The 21,359-nt window shown below is 52.4% G+C and overlaps 1 protein-coding gene across 10 annotated transcripts in view; it reads left to right on the top strand.

Annotated features, from left to right (window-relative positions):
- Positions 1-12,621: 12,621 nt before the first annotated feature.
- The window catches only part of LOC147572807 (ankyrin repeat domain-containing protein 26-like), a 626,452-nt gene continuing 617,714 nt past the window's right edge, over positions 12,622-21,359 (top strand). For all 10 annotated transcript variants that reach the window (XR_015245799.1, XR_015245800.1, XR_015245802.1 and 7 more), the window contains exons 1-3: positions 12,622-13,041; positions 18,013-18,127; positions 18,289-18,462. Coding sequence is in view for 5 of the 10 variants with exons in the window: in XM_086693296.1 (XP_086549422.1) it covers positions 12,791-13,041; positions 18,013-18,127; positions 18,289-18,462 (540 nt within the window). In the remaining 5 variants the exon portion in view is untranslated. The remainder of the gene's footprint in view (positions 13,042-18,012; positions 18,128-18,288; positions 18,463-21,359) is intronic.

The following is a 21,359-nucleotide window of genomic DNA, read 5'->3' as shown; positions in this document are numbered from 1 at the left end:
CCCAGGATAAAATCCAAATCCTCTAGGAGGCTCCAGGTTTCTGTGTAATCTTTCACTCCTTGCCCAGGTAGGCTCAGATGAACTGCAATTCCCCCAGACTGCAGAAGGACTGAGCTGCCTCACCCCTGGCCTGCCCCCCAGGGCTCCACACCCTAAACTGGACGGTGCTGACCAACTCTCCTGGGGCCCCAGCACAGAGCCTGATGCAAAGGAGGTGCTGACGACAGACCCCCCTCCACCCCCAAATCCACACACCTGAACCTGCAGTCAGTGCTGCTGGGCTCTCACAACTGGTCTGGGGTTGGGAAAAGTCTAGTCCTGCCTGGGCAAGGCACACCCCGATGAGGTGGCTCATGTACAGGAACTCGACGGGTCCCCCACAATGGGAGGGAAGTGGTGGAGAGCGGAGACACGGGAAAGGGCTCCAGCCTTCAAAGCGCTCTGAGCAGGACGGCTGGTGGTCCGGAGGAGACTGGCAAGGAAGGAGGGGAAACAGGAAGGGATCTCAGTTCACCCCTGGGTGCTCAGTTCACCTCTGGCTCACCCCATCAGTGCCTGGCACAATGCCCGGCTGCGGCTAGCTCAAAGGATGGGCTGGGACCCTGGCTCTGCCCCCCACCCCCAACTCTGGAATCCTACTCTCTTGGAGGCAGAAAAGCGGGGGCTGGTAACGCCACCTCACGGGGATCTGGGGAAGTGACCAGGCTGTTCCTGGCCCAGATCCTACAGCTCTGGCTCTCTGGGAGCCCAAGCAAGGTCTTCCACCTCCTTCAAGAGAGGTGGCCCGGAGCAGGTGCGCCTGGGGAGCCTCCGTGGAGCTGGGACAATGAGCCCTTTCTCTTTTCCCTTCCCAATCCACCTCTGCCCACCCCTGCCTTCGAGGGGCCGTGGCGCCCTCGGCTCAGGACCCGACTGTCTCCACTGGGGGACACTCAAGAAGCATTCACCAAATGGCACAGGGCACCATGCAGGGCTGTAGGCACCGGGGCCTGCTCCTTCATATGGAGCCGCCAGTCTGTTCTTGCTCCTCTGACTAGTCTTTTCCCTCTGCTAGATCCCGAGAGCATTCCGGAAAAGGGCCGCAAGTGCCCAAATGTCCCACTGAGTGTGAGAAAGAAGAGAAAGGAACAGCAGGGACCAGACCATCACCACAAGGGGACAGAGTCATTCAGGAGTCAAGTGGCCAGGGTCCAGGCCTTAGCAATGCCACTAAGCTTGCCGGGAGAGCCTGAGCACCAGGTGAAGTGCTCCATCTTGTCTCACCATCACGTGACCATTTCACAGAGGGGGAAACTGAGGTTTGGAGAGGGGACAGGACTAGCCCCAGGTCAGGCAGCAGCGAGCTGTGGAGAGGTCCTGGCTCAGCAGAGACCACGTGCGTGCCACTGCAGCTCACCAATGCTCAAGACCTCCCCGTTCCTGCAGGACCTCAGTTTCCCCCACTGACCATTGGGGGCACAGACTGGATCTTCCAGCTTCTGGCTGGCTTGAGTGTTCCAGGTTCTAGAAGGCCCACATTCTAGGTCCGCTGCTCCATCTTCCTCCTCTGAGTTCCGTGATCCCGCTTCTCTGGTCTGGATCACGGGGTTCTACTTTCCAGGTGCTGTGTTCTGGTGCCTGGTCCCCAAGTTCGCCTCTCAGAAAGGTCTGCAGCCCAGGCAGGTTCTCCAGCCCACATGCTTCATTTCCATTCCCTGTATTCTCTCCCAGCCCCCAGCCGTCGGGGCCCACAGGTCACCACCTGAAGCTCCAGTTCCGTCGGCCCTCAGGGCTGCTTTCGGGCATGAAAATAGCTGGGGAGGCCTGTCCCAGGCCCCAGGTCACTGGGCTGAAGGGGATACTGGAGATCATACTCACAGCTGGGCAGGAACACTCTTCCCCACTCTTCCCTGTGTCTCCAGGACCACGTTTCTGACCACCCCCAGCCCTGCTGGCTTCTGCCCCCACCAGTCCGCATGGCGACAGCCCCCAAGACGGCACTTCCCGAGCACAGAGACCTTGGGTCATTTTTCTTTGGGGTCAGAGCCTGGTACTTCCTTAGTGGGTGTCTGTTAAACACTTGCAGAATGAATTAACCAGGTGTGCCCGGAGTCCCGGCAGGATTACACACTGTCACGGCCTCAAAGACCTGAGTTCACATAGGACAGAGATGCTCACGCTGTGTGTGCGTACAGGTGATGTGCACAACACACGTGCTCAAAAACACAGACACGTCACACCCTCAAGTCAGCAGATCTGTGCCCCTGGCACCTAGCCTGGGCCCTGGCACTTGGCTGAATAACAGCTGATCGAATGAATGGGTGCTCTGTACTAGGTATATGGGGGAGATGGAGATCGAATCCTCACCCAGGATCAAGGCTCAGCTGTGATTCCAAAGACCATTTCCACGAGGTCGAACCTGACTACATTGTAGGAAGACCCCCTGGAAAGGCACTTCGGGGCCGGAGTCAGTAAGGAAGGCAGTCAACAGTGCTACGCACCCACCTGGGCACCCGGATGGAGGTGAAGCAAATAGCCCTAGGGCCACCTCTGGCTGGGAGGGGCAGAGGGCAGCTTGGGGTGGGGTGGGGTGGGGTGGCTTTCCAGGTGGAGGTGGGAAGGCGAGGGCCCTGAGGCCTAACCCACAGGACAGGAAGGACAGCAGAGGTTTGAATGGAATTCTGGGCGTGCTACATCCCAGTAGCCCCAGGTCTGGACTCTCTCTGACCCAAATTCCGAGAAAGAGAGACACACAGGCTAAGCTGTCTGCAGGCCCGCCTGTTCTGGGGGATGGGCCCGGGGGCAGGGTCCCTCTGGAAGCCACTGGCACTTGGTGACCCCAGAGTCTCATGAATGGGGAGCTGGCTGTTCTCAGGGCACCTTTTCTTAGACCTCTCTCCTTTACACGGTAACTTCATTTTTCTGGTTATAAAGGTTTCACCTACAACCTAGGAAATGTGAAAATCACGGCGAAAGAAGGGTAATATCACCCACCATCCCTGGGGCTAACATTTGGCCTAAGTTCTCACACGCTTTTTTTCCCGTGCACCTTCTTGCTGGAATGAGCTATCGATGTGGATTTCCTGCCAGCTTTTGGACAGCAAGCATTTTCTCTAAGGAGCTTTGTTCTCCACATGGGAAGACCGAGTGCAGACCTGAGCCCTGGGGACTTTGCTCTCCTGGGCTACTTCCCATCCCCCTCAGACCTGACCTGGATCCTGCAGACAAATGCTCCAGCTGGGGACCAGAGTGGGGGAGGGGTATGGCCACATAGCCCTGGGCTCTCCTCTTACAAGCCACAAAGGGACTACCAACCACTCCCCAGGGTGCTCTGGGTCAGTCCCAAGCACCTCGGGCCTTCAACATTCCCTCTGTGAAATGGGCATGTTTGGCTAGCTATCTGGCCTCAAGGCTCCCCAGCCTGGTCTCTTCTCTGGGCTGCAGGGACAGTCGCCTGAACTGGGCTGCACCTTACAGCTGCTTTCCCTGTTCACTCCACTGGCATCTCAGACCAGGCCCTCAAGGTTCTCTGCATCTTGTGGAGCAGCCAGATGGAAATCCTGGCAAGGGTGGGTCAGCCTGGCCCTTGGGGTGGGAGTCAGGTAGGGCTTCCTGGAGGTGTCTTAAAGGATGAGCCAGCACCTGCCAGGAGAGGAGGGGAAGGCCACTGCAGACAGAGGGATAGCATCTGCAAAGGCCCAGCGGCGGGGTGGGGCGAGGGTGGGGGAGGTGTGTGTGGGGGAAGCCAGCACCTGGATTGTAGTCTGGGTGGGGTGCTGGTGCATTTTGCCCTCCCCACATGCCAGTGCCTGGAGGCAGACCACAGAGTCTGTTACATCCCCCACTGGTGGCTGCAGGACCACTGCCCCTACTCAGGTATGGCCTCGAACTTCCATGACAGCAATAACACGCCAGGCCCCACAGCAGTCCTGGGCACCCCTGAGAGGGGGTTTGCCTGGGGGCCCTTTGGGGCCAGGCTCTGTGGCTTAATGCCTCTGACAGTGGACATCCCGCACAGACAGAATGCCCCTGCCCCATTCCCTGGACCTCTCCGCCGTGGTGGAGGAGTCTCACACCCTCTGCTCTAGTCCTAATGGCAGGTATAACCTTGGACCCATCACCCACACCCTGTGGGCCTTGGCTCAAAGACTGGAGACTGATCTGGGCTGTTCCAAGGTCCAGATGGGACCAGAGCTGGCTCTGCCTGAACTGACCACAGGGGTTCCCAAACACCTACTATGTGCCAGAGCCCCCAACACTGCCTCTTTGTTTCTCTCTCCCGCCAGCCCGGAGGCAGGATCTCTTCCCACCACCGCCCCTTACAGACACAGAAGGCCCCTGGATGCAGGTTTTCTGACCCTGGGATGTGGGCATAGGTGAAAATGTAGAGCCACACCTCCAAGCCACAGCTAGAACCAACTGAGATAATGTGTTACTGCTTCAGAAACTGTAGAGTGCAGACTCATTTATTTATTTATTTATTTATTTTTTTCGCACAATGGGCAAGGCTCCGTTGTGTAGGACCCCTCCCAGCTGTGTGACCCTACTAAGTCACCTGTCTAGGGCTCAGTTTCCATTGAACGAAATTAGGATTACATCAGCACCCCCTCCCAGGGCTCCTGAGATACCGAAATGAAATCAAGCAAGAAAGCACCAGCCCCTCACTCCCATCGGAGCCATAAATGAGTTCGGACCATTAATATTCACGGTCCTCAGAGATGGCCCGGAAGGCACCTTCTCCATCTTTTGCCTAAACCGGCCAATCTGTACTGCTTCCGGAAGTGGCCCTCACCTGTCACACGACCCATCACCATTCATTAAGCAGTTAAGAAACAGTCACCAAATGCCTTTTGCATGTTCGGCAAGGTGCCAGCCCCCAGAGAGCGCCTGTGTGCCCAGCCTAGAAGCCCCACCTGTCATGGGCAGCCCTCCCTTGTTCCGCCTTCCCCGGCCACCATCGCTCACCCACCATGATTCCCCCAGGCTGTGTGCCAGGCCCGGGTTAGCAAGAGTGGGGCCACGATCGACCGGTCCAGAGTATTACACAAGCTCTGTGGGGGTCTGTGGCCAGGTGGGACCTGTTTCCAGAAGGAAACAGCAGCATCAGGCGCCTGGATAAAGGCAAATTGGGGTGTGGGGGGTGAGTATGGTGTGATGTGTGCAGAGCTGGGTTAGGGTAGCAGGGGGCAGAGCCTGAGAACACAAGCAGGGGCAGGGTCATAGGGATCTGGGTTAAGGGCAAGGGAGTCTCTTAAAGCAGCCTGAACTCCACTGGGCCGGGCAGCGGTTCTGGGAGTCTGCAAGCCTCTGTATCCCCAGGACAACATTTTAAAATCTGGGTTTCCAGCCCCCTCTCCCATAGTGGGATTCTGACTCAGCGGGGTGTGGCAGGGCCTGGGAAGTCTGTATTTTCCCCAAGCCGCCCAGGTGAGGCTACACGGGGCTTCCAGAGACAGAGCCCCAGGACTATGGGGAAGAAAGGAGTGGCAATCAGGGCCACAAGGAGGGTGGCCTGGAGGCCAGGACAACAGTGACGTGGTTGTCTCGGGCGTCCAGGCTTCAGAGACCGTTCCATTTTGAGTGACTGAGGGGCCTATCCAAGGGGCCCCATCGGGCTATGGGGGTCCTACAGGCTGGATACAATCCCAGCCCCACCACTTCCCGGCCCTGAGCCCAGGGCCCCAGGCACCCTCAAACTGCCAAATGGGGAGAATAATAGTACCTGCTTCAAGGGACGTTAGCAGGCGTAGCTGAGATGATGCCGACAAAGTGCTTGGCCCAGCGCCCAGCACATAGTAAGTGCTCGATAAATAGCAGCAAATTATGACTCAGAGGTCAAGGTGGGGTAGAACAGCCTGGGAAGTCATCCATTATGGGCCCCGGTCAATCAGAATCCTGGAGACTGCCTCTGGCCACCCTCCCTTGCTTAGACCCCCATCTGGGCTGCTGCTTCTGGGAAGTTCCCAGCCTGCCAGGAGAGGGCAACTGGAGGTCAGACCCCCAGGAGGCCCCAGCGTCAGAGCAGTCTCTGGCCTCCTGCCTTGGCACCTCACCCTGCCCCTCCCAGGGGATTCCTCCTTCAGCAGGAGCCAAAGTCTAGAGCCAAACAGGCTCTAAATTCATAAAGCAACGGAGTAATTAGGGTGTGTGAATGATTATTTCCAACTTTATTTTTCTAGATAAAACGAAAATAAGTGGGCCAACAGGGGACTTTCCACTTGGGGCGGTGCAAGAAAACGTATTTTGGGACCCCGTTAACTTCCTGGGTTACAGGCAGTGCTGTGGGCCCATGTCAGCCCCACTCTAGACCACAGGAGGGTGGTCCACTACCCTTCTACCATGCCTGCTTTCAGCCCCGCCCAAAGCCTCACTTCCCTTTCCCTTCTGGCAGGTGTGGCTAAGCAGGGTCCCTGTGACCATCCCTCCATGGTGTGAGGCTGCCCTCTGGAGGGTCAGTCTCCTCCCACAGGGATGGAAAGGGAGGAGGAATGGGTAAAAGAACAGGGATGCTCCCTGGGGCTGAAAGTCATTCACTCATTCATTCATTCATTCATTCATTCATTCAAGCTCCTCTAGCATAGGGAACTCACGGCCTAGTGGAACACGCCACAGCAAACACACTGAAGAAAGAGAAGTGGTGCTCTGCCCAGCCCACAGCAAGGAGCCTCTCTGAACAACGAATGGATGCTGAAGCCGAGAGGCAAAGGATGGGTGGTGCTTAACAAGACAGAGCCTCCATTCCCCCATCTGCAAAAGGGATTATCACGGTATCTCTATCACAGGTTGCTGTCCAGATGCAATGTTAGCTACTAATATTCTTATGGGCAGGCAGGGTGCACACGAGAGGGGCTGCAAGGCCAGAGAAACAGCAGAAGGGGAGGAGGGTCTGTGGGATTTGGGGTGGAGGAGGCTTTTGAAGGGTGACAGAGTTTCAGGGCACATAGGAAGAAGTGGGTGGAACAGACATTCAGGCAGAGGGAACAGCATAAGCAAGGGAATAGAATCTGACGTTTGAGACCCGTCTGGACCATTTCTCAGAGCTCTGTCAGGTTAATGCTTGGGATCCAGTTAGGTCATTCTGTGCAGACAGCCCAAACCAGGCCAAGGTCAAGAGGATCCAGAGCAGAAGTGACGCAGGGTCAGAAGTGCAGAGGTTCCCAGGAAGGAGGGCACCAGTCCTCCTTCCCCTCTGCCCTCCATCTCACCACGGGTTACTTATTCAGAGTGGTCTCTTGTCCTGGCCTCAGCCTGTCGGATGCCTCCCTCTCTCAGCTACAGTATGGCCTGACAGCTCTCCAAGTCTCTGGAGCCTTCTCTCCTTATTCAACCATCCTTTATTAAGCACCTACTGAATGCCTGGGTGCTAAAACTGGCATGGACCAGCTCCCACTGCGAGAAGGTTAAGCTGTTGGTAGCCTCAAATGGGCCTTGCTGGAAGATTTACACCATGGAAACCTGCCAACGCTGTTTATCAGGTACCTTTTTCTCCCAGAGGGCCTGTTGCCAGCACCATTGCCCCCTGCCCAAGCAACGGACACAGAAAGGCAGGCCCCCGCCTATAGGGACTCACACACAAGAGGAAGACAATAGCCTACTGGAGCAGGCTGTGTAGTCTTCCAGGACGCAGGGGTGAACTGGGAGACCCATTCTGGAAAAGGGGGCATAAATGCCCACTAGAAACTGAACCAAGCTGTTCAAATAGCACTAGTGTGCCTCGTTCCCATTTTAGAGGCAAGGAAACAGAGGCACAGAGAGGCAGAGTCACCAGTCCACGTTCACACAAGAAGTGGCAGAGTTGAGATTTGAACCTGGGCCACTGAATCTGGAGTCCTTGCTTTTAACTTCTGCCCTTGACTGTCCCCAGGTGCAATTATTGCAACGCCCAGCCCCCCACACCCCCAACCCCGGCCCTCCCCCCCCCACACCCCTAAGCAGCCAGCACAGTGCTACGCAAGACCATGGAGGCCCAACTGGTTTTGCTGCCCAACTAGATTCCATTCTCCTGGGGCTAAGGTCTGTGTCCTCTCCACCCGGCTGCCCATGACAGTGCCCCTCACAGGAAGATATTGTTTGTTGGTCTCAGTGTCTGAAGAACCTTCTGGAAGGGAACCCTGGTCCCCCATGTGCAGGGCTAGGGCTGACTAGGAGGAAGGGGTGCATTGTGCAGCAAGGAGAACAAAGAGGCTTTGGCCTTGAGGAACACAGCAGGGTCCGTTGAATGCCATGGCTAAGGTGCCCGTAGGGGCACAAGGAGGACCACCCCGCCCCGGCCACGGCCCACTGCTTCTCTCTTCTTCCAGAATAGCATGAGCACACGGACTTGCAGTGCCCCCAGCCCTGGCTTCCCTGGGTCACATCCAGCCCTCACAGGATCCTCATCGCCACAGGGTAAAGTTAGCCTGGCCCACCAGCTGACATCAATGCCCCCGTTTTCCAGGTAAACATACTGGCACAGCGGCCAAGGATTTTCCGAGACCTCAGGTGCTGGGCTCCCTACACTCATCACCTCATGCAGATCTCCCCACAACCCTGTGGAGGAGTCTCCCCGTTTGACAGATGTGGACACTGAGACTCAGAAAGCAGACTTGCTTGGGGTGGTCCAGCCACCGGCAGATGTGGGTCAAACAGCCCTGACCACAGCAGGAACCCTGGGCAGACTCCAGAGGGGCTGCTGAGCCAGATGGCAGCACTGCCCCCCTATCAGCTCCTCACTGTCCTTGGGAGCTTGCTTGTGCCAGCTCGCTGGGATGGCCTGACACCTCACCTCCACCTGGCCCTCCTTCCCTTCGTTCACATGGGTCACTCCCGTGCCTGACCAGTCCCCCCCCCCCTTCCACAACTCTCCACCCCAACCAGGTGCTCACATCTCACAGCCTCTGCTCCAGCCATTCCCTCTACCTAGAGTGCTCTTCCCTTTAGTGCTGAGCAAGCCAACTCTTCCAGCAACTTCTCTCTCCTCCCTGGACTGGCAGAAAGTCTTCCAAACTTTCCCAAGACCCTGTGCCTATCTCCTCAGCACCCGGAGGCCTGGATCTTCAGTACCTGCCCTGCCCGGGGAGGTGACCCGCCAGTATCCACAGCTCCCCATCAAGGCAGGTCATGACTGGTGTCCCAGGAGTGGCAAGGAATGCTATGGGAATGGGGCAGTGCCAGTTCTGGGGGGCCATGGAGGGGTCTCTCTGGGGTAGTATTCCTGCCCACAGGCCTTCTAGGGAGTCTTCCAGAGCCAGGAGAGTCACCTGACCTCCAGCTACTAGGGCTGGCTGAGACCCACCTCTGCTTCTCATGGCACTCCAGCTCAGGTGCCACCATTCTGACTTACATCCAAGCTACCCTCCCCAACCCAGCTTCCAGAACCCACTATTTGCAGATATTGATAGAGCCCTCCTCCAGCCAGGTTCCCTTCCCCACCCTGGGCAGTGCAGTGAAAAGCACATGAGCCTGGACGCGCCCCCCCACCCCCTGCCCCAAACCCAATGAAAGGACTAGGGGTGCTCTCCCCACGCCCCTCCGCCTGGTCCAGACAAGCAGCCACAGTCCCAGCCTCTGCACCCGCCCTTTTCCAGGACCCCGCTGGAGGCTTGGGGAGTGGGGGGCACAGCTCACAAAGAGCCTTTTGAGCCCAGCGCCTAGGGGATGCCCCTGCCCAGGCCTAGGGAGGGGATCTAAGGCATGAGGCTTTGCCCTCCAGGGCCTGGGAAAGGTCCTGGGGCCAGCCTGTTGGGGGAGGGGGCGTCAGAGCCCAGTAGTCTCCCTGGAATCCCGCCCCCACATCCTTGTCTCTATGCCCCCAACCCCTGGTCCTGGGGCTCCCACTCCCGCCCATAGGGTGACGCTCAGGGAGGGAGGGGGCTGTGGGAGTCCTGACGCCTTGGCGGGGTGGGGGTTGTGCCGGGAGCTCAGAGATGGAGGCGGAGGGCCAGGAGTGCGGGGATGGAGGGGCTGTGGCTAGGGTCACCCTGGACGCCAGGGTCAACCCACCCATCTCCAGCCTGGTCTCAGCAGCGGAGGCAACAGCGGCAGCGTCGGCGATGGCTGCGCAGCCCTCGAGGCCCCAGCGGGGAGATACTGGCGTCTGCTACAGCCTCTCACCCCATCTCGAGCTCCTGCAGAGTCTGGGGCGAGCACAGGGCATCGCGGGCATCCCGACCCAGCGCTCGGCCCACATCCCCCTCTCAGGCCCCCACCTCCACACTTTCCCGCGGTCCAGGCACGGGCTGCCAGGCCGCACCCTGCGACGCAGAGCGTGGGCGGTCCCCCCGGGAGGGGCGTGTGGGACGAGAGGGGTGCGAAGGCGAGGCCTGAGTGCAGCAAGCAGAGGTGCCAGCTCCCGCCTGGCATGGAGGGTCCGGACCCCGCCCCACCCCCCACCGGAGACCCCTCCCCTCCGTTCGCAGTGCCCAGCTGGGCCTGGAGGGGACATCGGAGCCCAATAGTCTCCCTGGCATCCAGCCCCCACCTTCCTGTCTCGACGCCCCCAACCCCTGGCCCGGGGCTCCCGCTCATGCCCCTAGGGTCACTTTCAGGGAAGGAGGGAGCTGTGGGAGCCCTGAATGCTGGGGGTGCGGGGTTGTGCCTGGAGCTCGGAGATGGAGGCAGCGGGCCAGGAGTGCTTAGATGGAGGGGCTGCGGCTCGGGTCCCCCCGGGAGCCAGGGTCAACTCACCCATCTCCAGCCTCTTCTCAGTAGCTCAGGCAACAGCAGCGGCGGCGGCGGCGGCGGCGGCGGCGGCGATGGCTGCGCGGCCCTTGAGGCCCCGGCGGGCAGATGCTGGCGTCTGCTGCAGCCTCTCACCCCATTTCAGACTCTGGCGGAGGCTGAGGCATGCGCCTGGCATCGCGGGCCTCGCGGCCCCGCGCCCGGCCCACATCCTCGCCTCACGCCCCCACCTCCACCCCTTCCGCCTTCCAGGCAGGGCCGCCAGGCTGCACCCTGGGACGCGGCGCGGGGGAGGGCCCCCCCCCCAGGAAGGGTGTGTGGGGCGAGAGGGGTGTCAAGGGGAGGCCGAGCTAGGCGAGAAGAGGTGCCGGCTCCCGCCAGGCTCCCAGGCTCCGGACTCCACCCCATTCCCCCACCGGAGCCCCCTGCCCTTTGTTCGCAGTTCCCCTGTAGGCCTGGGGGGGGGGGGCGGCGTCGGAGCCCAATAGTCTCCCTGGCATCCGGCCCTCACCTCTCTGTCTCCACGCCCCCAACCCCCGGCCCGGGGCTCCCACTCCTGCCCCAAGGGTCACGCTCAGGGAGGGAGTGGACTGTGGGAGCCCTGACGCCGTGGGAGGGTGGTTGTGCCGGGAGCGCAGAGATGGAGGCGGAGGGCCAGGAGGAGGGCGTGGGTGGAGGGGCTGCGGAGCGGGTTCCCTGGGATGCCAGGGTCAACTTACCCATCTCCAGCCTGGTCTCAGCAGCGCAGGCAACAGCGGCGGCGGCGATGGCTGCCCGGTCCTCGAGGCCCCGGCGGGGAGATGCTGGCGTCTGCTGCAGCCTCTGACCCCATCTCGGGCTCGGGCGGAGGCTGAGGCATGCGCCCGGCATCGCGGGCATCGCGGCCCCGCGCCCGGCCCATAGCCCCGCGTCCCGGCCCCACCTCCACCCCTTCCCACGGTCCAGGCACGGCGGCCAGGCTGCACCCTGGGGCGCGGCGCGCGGAAAGGGCCCCCCGGGAGGGGCGTGTGGGGTGAGAGGGGTGCCAAAGGCAGGCCGGAACGCGGCGAGCATAGGTGCTGGCTCCCGCCTGGCTTGGCAGCTCCGGACCCCGCCCCACCCCCCACCGGAGCCCCCTCCCGTCCGTTCACAGTGCCCAGCGGGGCCTGGGTGTGGGAGTGGGAGCCCAATAGTCTCCCTGGCATCCGGCCCCCACCTCCCTGTCTTGAAGCCCCCAACCCCCGGACCCGGGATTCCCGCTCCCGCCCCTAGGGTCATGCTCAGGGAGGGAGGGGGCTGTGGGAGCCCTGAAGGCGTGAGGGGGGGGGGATTGTGCCGGCAGCGCCGAGTTCAAGGCGGAGGGCTAGGAGTGCGTGGATGGAGGGACTGTGGCGCGGGTCCCCCGGGACGCCAGTGTCAACTCTCCCATCTCCAGCCTGGTCTCAGCAGCAGAGGCAACAGCGGCGGCGGCGGCGGTGGCGGCGGCGGCGGCGGCGGCGTTGGCTCCGCGGCCCCCGGAGCCCCAGGCTGGGAGATGCTGGCTTCCGCCGCAGTCTCTTGTCCCATCCCGGGATCCGGTGGCGGCTGCAGCGGGCTCCAGGCTTCGCGGGCGTCGCGGCCCCGGGCCCGGCCCCTATCCCCGCCTCACGCCCCCACCTCCACCCCTTCCCGCGGTCCAGGCAGGGCCGCCTGGCTGCACCCTGGGCCGCGGCGCGGGGGAGGGGACCCTCGGGAGGCGCGCGTGGGGCGAGAAGTCTGCCGAGGCGAGTCCCGAGCGTGGCGAGCAGAGGTGCCGGCTCCCGCTAGGTTCCGTGGCTTTGGACCCCGCCCCACCCCCCACCGGAGCTCCCTCCCCTCTGTTCGCTGCCCCGCGCTGGGCCTGCCGGGGGGGGGGGGGGGGGCGGGGGGCGTCGGAGCTGTGGGTACCGTTGACAGTTAGGCCTCTGTGCGCATGCGCAGTGGTTGCCTCTTCTGAAGTGCGCAAGCGCGTTTGTGTTGGGCGGTATTCCTTGTTGCCGGTTACTGAGAAGTGGCAGCTACCCAAACGCGGATCCTCACTGCTGGGGTGTTGTGGCCAGGCGGGTTTGGCCTGTCTCCGGCGCTAGTGTTGGGCTCGGGAGGCAGCGGAAAGGGAGGGCGGGGTGAAGTCTCTGTGGAGCCCGCAGGCTTCGCAATGAAGAGGATTTGGGGGTTCGGGAGGGAGAAGGGCATGTCGCCCATGGGCTCCGCTTCTGGCTTGCAGAGGCAGGGCAGGGGCGTTGGGCAGAAGAACAATACAACTGACAACTTGCTGCTGGGTTACCATGTCCAAGACAGAGATCTCAGAAAGATCCACAAGGCTGCCTGCACGGGCAACGCAGCGCAAGTGCAGCAGATTCTGTTCTTCGCGGAAAATGGCGTGGATGATAGAGACAAGATGAACAGGTAATAGGGGCTTGGAGGCTGGCAGGGAGGAGGTGGGACGGACCTGGGAGAAGAGCACATCTGGCCTAGCTCTACCTGTGCATCCGAGCCCTCCCTCGGGGGCTGGGTTCGCTTCCCTCCTGAGGTCCCGCTGCCCCTCGGTCGTGGGAACCCTACGTGGTCTAGCACCAGGCCGACAGCGTGAGCGGCAAATACAAAGTCTTCAGCTGCCCTGGCACGTACCCGTTAATTCCTGAATAGACCACTTGACTCTCAAGTTTGACGTGATTTACCCAAATTTCAATAGTAATACACACGAAATTAAGTGTCGACAACATGTGGTTTTTAATGGACTCATTTTCATACCATAACGTCGTAGAAAAGTGCATAATGGGAGAAATAATTCCTGTAATCAACTTCTGGGCTAGAAATGCTTGGGACAAAATCCAGTATCCAGTTTATGTCTGTGTACACTTAGGTGTGTGTGCTATTTCCTGAGGGACCTTGGAAGGACATTTTGAAGTGGAAGATGGCTCTGAATAGGAGGACTCCTTTTTCTCAAAATGTGTACCCTTCCAGTATTTGTCAGTGTTAGGTAAAGCAAATGAAAGCATCCTGGTTTTAAGAATTTTGAGCTACACATGCTCTTCTTGTGATGTCATTAAGGAAATTTTTGGACTCACTATCTTGTACATCTGAAACTGATAGAACACTGTATGTTAACGAACTGGAATTAACCTAAGAACTTATGTTTTTATATAGGAGGTAGATTTGCCCTTCCAGATATCAAAATGTACCTGAAATTTCCACAAATTATTCATTTACACACAGCTGAAAAGACAGATAAAGGAGTGGTGCAGAGTAGAACATGACCAACGCTCAAATATACATAAGACTTTTGAATTTGATACTGGTGACATTTCGTATTAGTAGGAAAAGGTGAATTATTCCTAAGTAGTGGAGAAACAGCCAATTTGGAGAAAACTTGTTAGAATTTTATCTCCCTTAAAATAAGTTCCAGATGGGATATCAATTTAAAAATTGTAATATGCAAAATAAGAAAAGTAACAGAAAAAAATCCCACAAATGCCTATTTACCCATCCTAAGAATGACTTGAAAAGCAAGACTTTTGGGGGGTGCCTGGCTGGCTCAGTCAGTTAAGCCTCTGACTCTTGATTTCAGCTCAGGTCATAATCTCAGGTGTTCATGGGTTCAAGCCCTTCGACGGGCTCCCTGCTGTCAATGTGGAGCATGCTTGGGATTCTGTGTTGTCTCTCTCTCTCGCTCTCTCTCTCTCTCTCTCTCTGTCTCTCTCTCTCTCTATTTCTCTCTCAAAAAAAAAAAAAAATTGGGGCCCCTGGGTGGCTCAGTAGGTTAAGCGATCTGACTTTGGCCCAGTTCATGATCCCGTGCTTTGTGGGTTCGAGCCCCGCTTCAGGCTCTGTGCTGACAGCTCAGATTCTGTGTCTCCCTCTCTCTCTGCCCCTCCCTTGCTTGCACTCTGTGTCTCTGTCTCCGAAAAATAAATAAATATTAAAAAATATTTTTTTAAATCAAGAATTCTGGAGATTGATTTAGCAACATGAAAAACTAAAAGCCTCTATCAGAAAATAATATTATGAAAATAAAAGACAATGCACTTGCAAATATTTACAACATATTTGTATCAGACAACAGAATCTATCTTCGTTTTACAGGGAAGTCTTTGAAATCAAAACGAACAAAAGCCTGTAATTTGAAATCGTGCAAAGTATTTCTTTGCATATCTACAAGGGACCAGTGGACATAGGGAAATATAGTGTCCCTGGGAAAAAAGAAATTTAAGTGAAAAAGGGACTGAAATACAATTTTCCATCTACAACCTTTGTGAAAATAGAGTGATGGTGCTTATACTGCCGCTTAAAGTTTAAGTTGTTTTCGACTTTCCAATAGACAATTTGGTGTAAGTACCACATTTAAAAAACATGTATTCATTTTACCCATCAATTTTATTTCTAGTAAAATATCTTTAGGAAATCACTAGAGATAAATGACATACATTTTGCTTTTCTCAGCACTATTTAAAATAGCAATGTATTAAGAAGAACTCGTATAATGGCTTTTATAAGTAAATGTCATTACATCCATAAGATGGATGTGTGATCGTTGAAAGTGGCATAGATAATAGATATACACAGAGATGCAGAGCTGTGCTTTAGTGGATCATTAAGTGAGAACAAAAATCAGTGTGATCATAGGTACACACAAGCAGACTACAGTTTTATGTTAAGCCCAAAAATGCGGAAAATGTGACGACATTTGTTATTTCTGAGCCTTTGTATTTACATGCATTTTTCTTTGCCTTCAAAGAAAATCTGTGCTTTCTACAGGAAAAGGTGTATAAAGGTCCTATTAAAAGTTTATGCCCAACAGAAAGGGTTTATTGTCGTTGAAGTGATCCTGGAGAAGAGCAAGAATATTGATCTTATGTACATAAAAATAATTTCTCACTTTGTGTTAAAAAATATTTTTGGATGTAAAATAAGAAAAGTGAGTTAATTGAAATGTTTTTTGAGGATTGGCACATTTGGACAACTTTTGGCCTCTTCAGAAGTAAAGGGAGTATTTTTATTTGCACTTGTAGATTGTATTATGCATATATTAATCATATACATAAGTATTTCTGTTATAGGTAGCTTTATTACGTGTAATAGGTAAATGATTTATATTAATCATGAAAATAAAATATATTAGTTGTGTGCTTATGAAAAAAATAAGCCCTAGCAAATATAAGGGATTATTTACTGTTTCAGAAGTATGCTTTCCTTTATATACCTTGTCTTTAAAAATATTGAACTCTCCAAATGTATTTATCCACTCTTTCCATCTGTTTATTTATCACCTAGAACCTGCACATATATTATATAGCGGACATACTCTACCCAAGATTCTTTTGTTCTCAAAGACTTCAGTTTGCACAGTATGAGCAAGATGAGGCATTTTATTTATTTATTTTCTAAAGATATTATTTTTTAAGTTTATTTATTTATTTTGTGAGAGGGATGGGGTGGGGGTGGGGGTGGGGGTGGGGGGAATGGAAGGACAGAGAGAGAATCCCAAGCAGGCCCCGTGCTGAAAGTAGGAACTTTTCCAATACACTTTTCAAAGAGTCCCAGCACGGGGCTTGAGCCAGTGAACATGAGATCATGACTTGAGCCCAGATCAAGAGCTGCACGCTCAACAGACTGAGCCACCCAGGTGCCCCAGCTCTTATCTTGTTTACTTTATGTTTTAAGTGTTATGTATTGTTGAGGGTGAAAGCATGAGCAGGGGGAGGGGGAAAGGGAGAGGAGGGACAGAGCATCTAAAGCAGGCTCTGCACCAGATTTTATTTTTAAGTAATCTCTATACCCATCGTGGGGCTCAAATTTACAACCCTGAGATCAAGGTCCTATGCTCTACTGACTGAGCCGGCAAGGCACCCCTAAGATGAGAAATTTTACATTGAAGTATTAGGACTTAATCTCAATGGGAAGTTTTCCTCCTTCCTTTCAAAGTTGCTGAAGATAGGAAATTGTAAAAGATAAGCTTCACCTGACCTTCTGAAATTTATGAGAGTAGTAACTACTAATATCGATCGCTGGAAATACTTGATTTTCGTACAATCTGTAGACCTCAATATTTAATAAAATGAACTGTTCCTAGTCATTGGAATCCTGAGTTTCCTGTGGCTTAAACTTTCTTGAGAAGCAAAGTAAGAAGTTCTTAAAAATGTTTTCCTTTTTTTAATTTAGTCCTCTTTTCCTGTAATGCTTTTCAGAACTAAAATTTCTTTAAGTGCCAATCATATGACTAGAACTGCAATAGACCTATTGTATATACCATCATTTCACATAATGGAAGGCACCAAGATTCTATGGTGTCCCACTATTTTATATACCAATTATTTATTTAAAGTCCTGCCATTTACAGTTGTAAGACATTTTGAGTTATACATTGCATTCCAATGTCAGAGATGCTAAAATGTGACAAAATAAGCATCTTAGAATCATTGAAATGCAGTATTCTTGCTAATCCTTAAAACATATCTGCAAAGTAGGTGTAATTGTATCAAGGTACCTAATTGAAGTGTTGTCTATGTAAAGCAGTAGAAATTGTAAAAATTATATTATCCAACAACTACTGAGATGTTATTTGCTAGGAATGCTAGGAAGTGTTCTAAATACTTGCATAGATCCTCATTTAAAATAAAATTTATAAATTTATTATTTATTATAAATAATAATATAAATATATATATCTATATATAATATAGGTATATATTTATATATAATTTATATATAAATAATATAAATAAATAAATAATTATTTATTATTATTTTATTAAAATAAAAATTATATTATCCAACAACTATTGAGATGTTATTTGCTAGAATGCTAGGAAGTGTTCTAAATACTTGCATAGATCCTCATTTAAGCATCACAACGAGGTCTTGTGAGATAACTACTCAGTATTTTATTTTATTTTATTTCATTTCATTTCATGGCATTTTATTTTATTATTATCTTTTTTTTTTTTTTTTTTTTTTTTTTTTTACCAATCTCTACACCTACTGTGGGGCTTCAAACTCACGACCCTGAGATCAAGAGTTACATGCTCTTCAGACTGAGCTAGCCGGGTGACACGAGACAACTACTATTTTTATCCCCTTTTGTTGAGGACATTGAAGATAAGTCTAAGCAATAACTAGTGAGTGACAGAGTTAAACTAGGATTCAAACCCAAGTGGAGCTGAATCCCAAGGTCATGCTCTTTCTCTTCAAACAGGCTGCTCTTTTATTAGTGTGATGAGTAATCACTACTAAATATTGTACTTTCTCCAGAGGAAAACTGAATCTTTGTTTTGGAGGCATAGGAATAACATGCTACTTAATGTTTACAATTTCCTGAATTAACTGCAAGTTTTGAGAGAGTGCACTATCATTTCCTAAAAAGTCCTCTCACTTTTTTAGGACTGCTCTCCATTTGGCCTGTGCCAATGGCCATCCAGAAGTGGTGACCCTCCTAGTAGAGAGGAAATGTCATCTTAACCTCTGTGATCATGAAAACAGGACAGCTCTCATGAAGGTATGTAGTACCAGCTATGTCTGCCTGAGATGGATTTGATGTCATTACTTAGAATGAAAATGAAATTATTGCCTAGAAAGAAAACGAATTGGTGAAACCTGTGGCATGCTTACTTTAAATGCTCAGAATTTACACTCTGTTTCTTGGCATATCACTGACAGGCCGTACAGTGCCAGGAAGAGAAATGTGTAAACATACTATTGGAAAATGGTGCCGATCCAAATATTAGGGATGCGAGTGGCAACACTGCTCTCCACTATGCGGCCTTTGGTGATAATATATCCATAATAGAGAAGTTGCTGCTATACAATGCGAATACTGAAGCAAGAAATAAGGTAAAGAACTAATTTATACATTATTTGAAATTTTATATATATACATGAATATTTTATCCTCAAAATGTTTTATTTCACACACACACACACACACACAGACACACACACAGACACACACACACACACACACACACACACACACACACACACTCACTCACTGAATTCTATACATCAGGCCCTGTCATCATGGAAATAACTCCAATGCCAAGTCAGGGAGGGCTAGAAAAAGGCAGTGCCCACAGAAAGGGCAAAGTTGTATCTCCCAGCCACCCTTCCACCCCAGAAAGAAAATGTTTCCATTAGTGCCTACAAGTGGATGGTAGTCTCAGAGCCCATAAAGGACTAAAGGTCTAGAGGGGAGTGAGGTGATGATGGAGGCTGGGTGCTATGCAGGGGCTTAGGCAAGGGGCGCTGCTGGGGACAGGTGGGAGGAGGAATGGAGACCCAGACCCAGCAGGGAGAGCTTGGATGTGTGCAAGCGGGAGGAGAAAGCAGCAGGTTGTAGGTGCTGGGCACTGCAGGCCCCGGTGCTCTGAAGATGAGGGCATTGGGGTCAGGTCATATCTTGACATCCAGCAAAGGCATCTACTTGTGTTGGTAGCCACTCGGCCAGCCATGTACCATGTTGGGGTGTCCCACTTCAGAGAGTAGCTCCTGCTCAACCTTGTGTAGCTCCTCAGCAGGGTTGTAGCTGTACATGGGGAGTAGATGATGGCCACACTTGCTGGCCCACCTTCCTTTTCTTTGACATGCATTACCTTTCACTGCTGAAGCCCCTAGAGGAACACCCTTGGTTGACACGGGCAGGGTCAATTTTACGTATATGGAAGTTCAAGGATTCCCTGAATGAAAATATTTGCAATAACTTATTTATCTAAGATTTCTTTTTTCTTCCTTCCTTCCTTCCTTCCTTCCTTCCTTCCTTCGTTTCTTCTTATTTTTTATTTATTTTTGAGAGAGAGAGAGAGAGAGAGAGACAGAGAGAGAGACAGAGACAGAACAAGACGGGGAGAAGGGCAGAGAGAGGGAGACACAGAATCTGAAGCAGGCTCCAGGCTCCCAGCTGTCAGCACAGAGCCTAATGCAGGGCATGAACTCATGAGCCATGAGATTAAGACCTGAGCCGAAGTTGGATGCTCTACCAACTGAGCCACCTAGGCACCCCTAAGATTTCATTTTAAATGAGGATACGTTTAAAGAAACAGAGAATACTGCTTTGTTTTATGTATTTATGGCAAATATTTATGAAAACAGTATATTTGTTAAAGGTAACACTTATTCTGTTTTCAAATATTTTTCCCATCCAATTTTTTTTATTAGTGAAAAACAACACAGGAAAGCAAAATTTGCCCTAGGCTTTGTCTTAAAACTCAAAGAAAACAAATGCATTTTACAATAAAAAACATCGCTGCTGTTGACAAGTTCCTATTTGATAAAAAAGTGATTTATAAAAATGGGATTTATCTTTTATTGGCCAAGGCTTAAGAGAAAAAAGGGGAAAGGAGGGAGCAGTCAGAACTAAGTAGGCCAATTTGGAAATTTGACAAGTGAGATAAAATAACAAGAAGGGGGGCGCCTGGGTGGCGCAGTCGGTTAAGCGTCCGACTTCAACCAGGTCACGATCTCGCGGTCCCTGAGTTTGAGCCCCGCGTCAGGCTCTGGGCTGATGGCTCAGAGCCTGGAGCCTGTTTCCGATTCTGTGTCTCCCTCTCTCTCTGCCCCTCCCCCGTTCATGCTCTGTCTCTCTCTGTCCCAAAAATAAATAAACGTTAAAAAAAAAATTAAAAAAAAAAACAAGAAGAGGCTGTTTGTTTTATTGGTTTTTTTTTCTCCCCTTCAGTTTATATGTTTAGTCAAGGAGTCTTCAATTTTTCAGGGGTAGAATTGTTACTTAGGGAAACAGTGAGTTGCAAACCTGCCTAGAGACCAAGTGTAGGAGGACTCAGAAGAAATCAGATTGGCAGTGAACAGGTGGTTGATTACGTGGGCAATGAGAAGAAAGAACAAATAATTAACTGTCATATAATCCTATTCTGGCAGAAACAGCCACTTAGGTAAGAGTCTAAACTCTGCTCTGAAATCTGGAATATCTTGATGGGAAGTAAGAAGTTTAAAAGTAATGCAATCAAGTTGCATTTTGACTTTACATTTAGTCCCTGTTCTACCTCTGCTCAGGGAAATTAAATGCAGTTTTGATAAGTCATTCTTTTGGCTAAATCTTCAAATGATAGAGGGAGTTGGCCACATAGATGAGACTGATGTGATTGTCTGCTGCACCACTCTCAGCTAGAATTGTGGTGGTGAATCCCCGTGCCCTGGGGAAGTTTCAATTTTTTTTTTTTAACAAGCCTACACTCTCTCCTGAAGAGTTTGAGTAAATCTAGTAACGTGTATACATAGACATGGATATTTAGAAATATTTTTTTGAGACTGTGCTACAACTCTTGGTTAAGAACTACTGAGGTGTGTGGGTGGCTCAGTCGGTTAAGCATCTGACTTCAGGCTCAGGTCATCATCTCACAGTTCACAAGTTCTAGCCCCGTGTTGGACTCTGTGCTGACAGCTTAGGCAGAGCCTGGAGCCTGCTTCATATTCTGTAGTCTCCCTCTCTTTTTGCCCCTCCCCTGCTCGTGCTCTTTCTCTCTCGCCCACAAAAAGTGGACATTTAAAAAAAATTTAAAAGAAGCTAACTACTGAATGGAGGGGTACCCAGGTTTTTCAGTTGATTAAGCGTCCGACTTCCACTCAGGTTGTGATCTCATGGTTTGTGAGTTCGAGCCCCACATTGGGCTCTGCACTGATGGTGCAGAGACACATGAGAGTCTCTCTCCCTGCCCCTCCCCCACTCACTCACGCTTGCTCTCTCTCTCTCTCTTTCTCTCTCTCTCTCTCTCTCT

The sequence above is a fragment of the Puma concolor genome, chromosome E4, assembly GCF_028749965.1.
Source record: "Puma concolor isolate L17-30 chromosome E4, mPumCon1.1.hap2, whole genome shotgun sequence".
NCBI lineage: Eukaryota > Metazoa > Chordata > Mammalia > Carnivora > Felidae > Puma > Puma concolor.
This window is presented reverse-complemented; position numbering and strand designations above follow the sequence as displayed.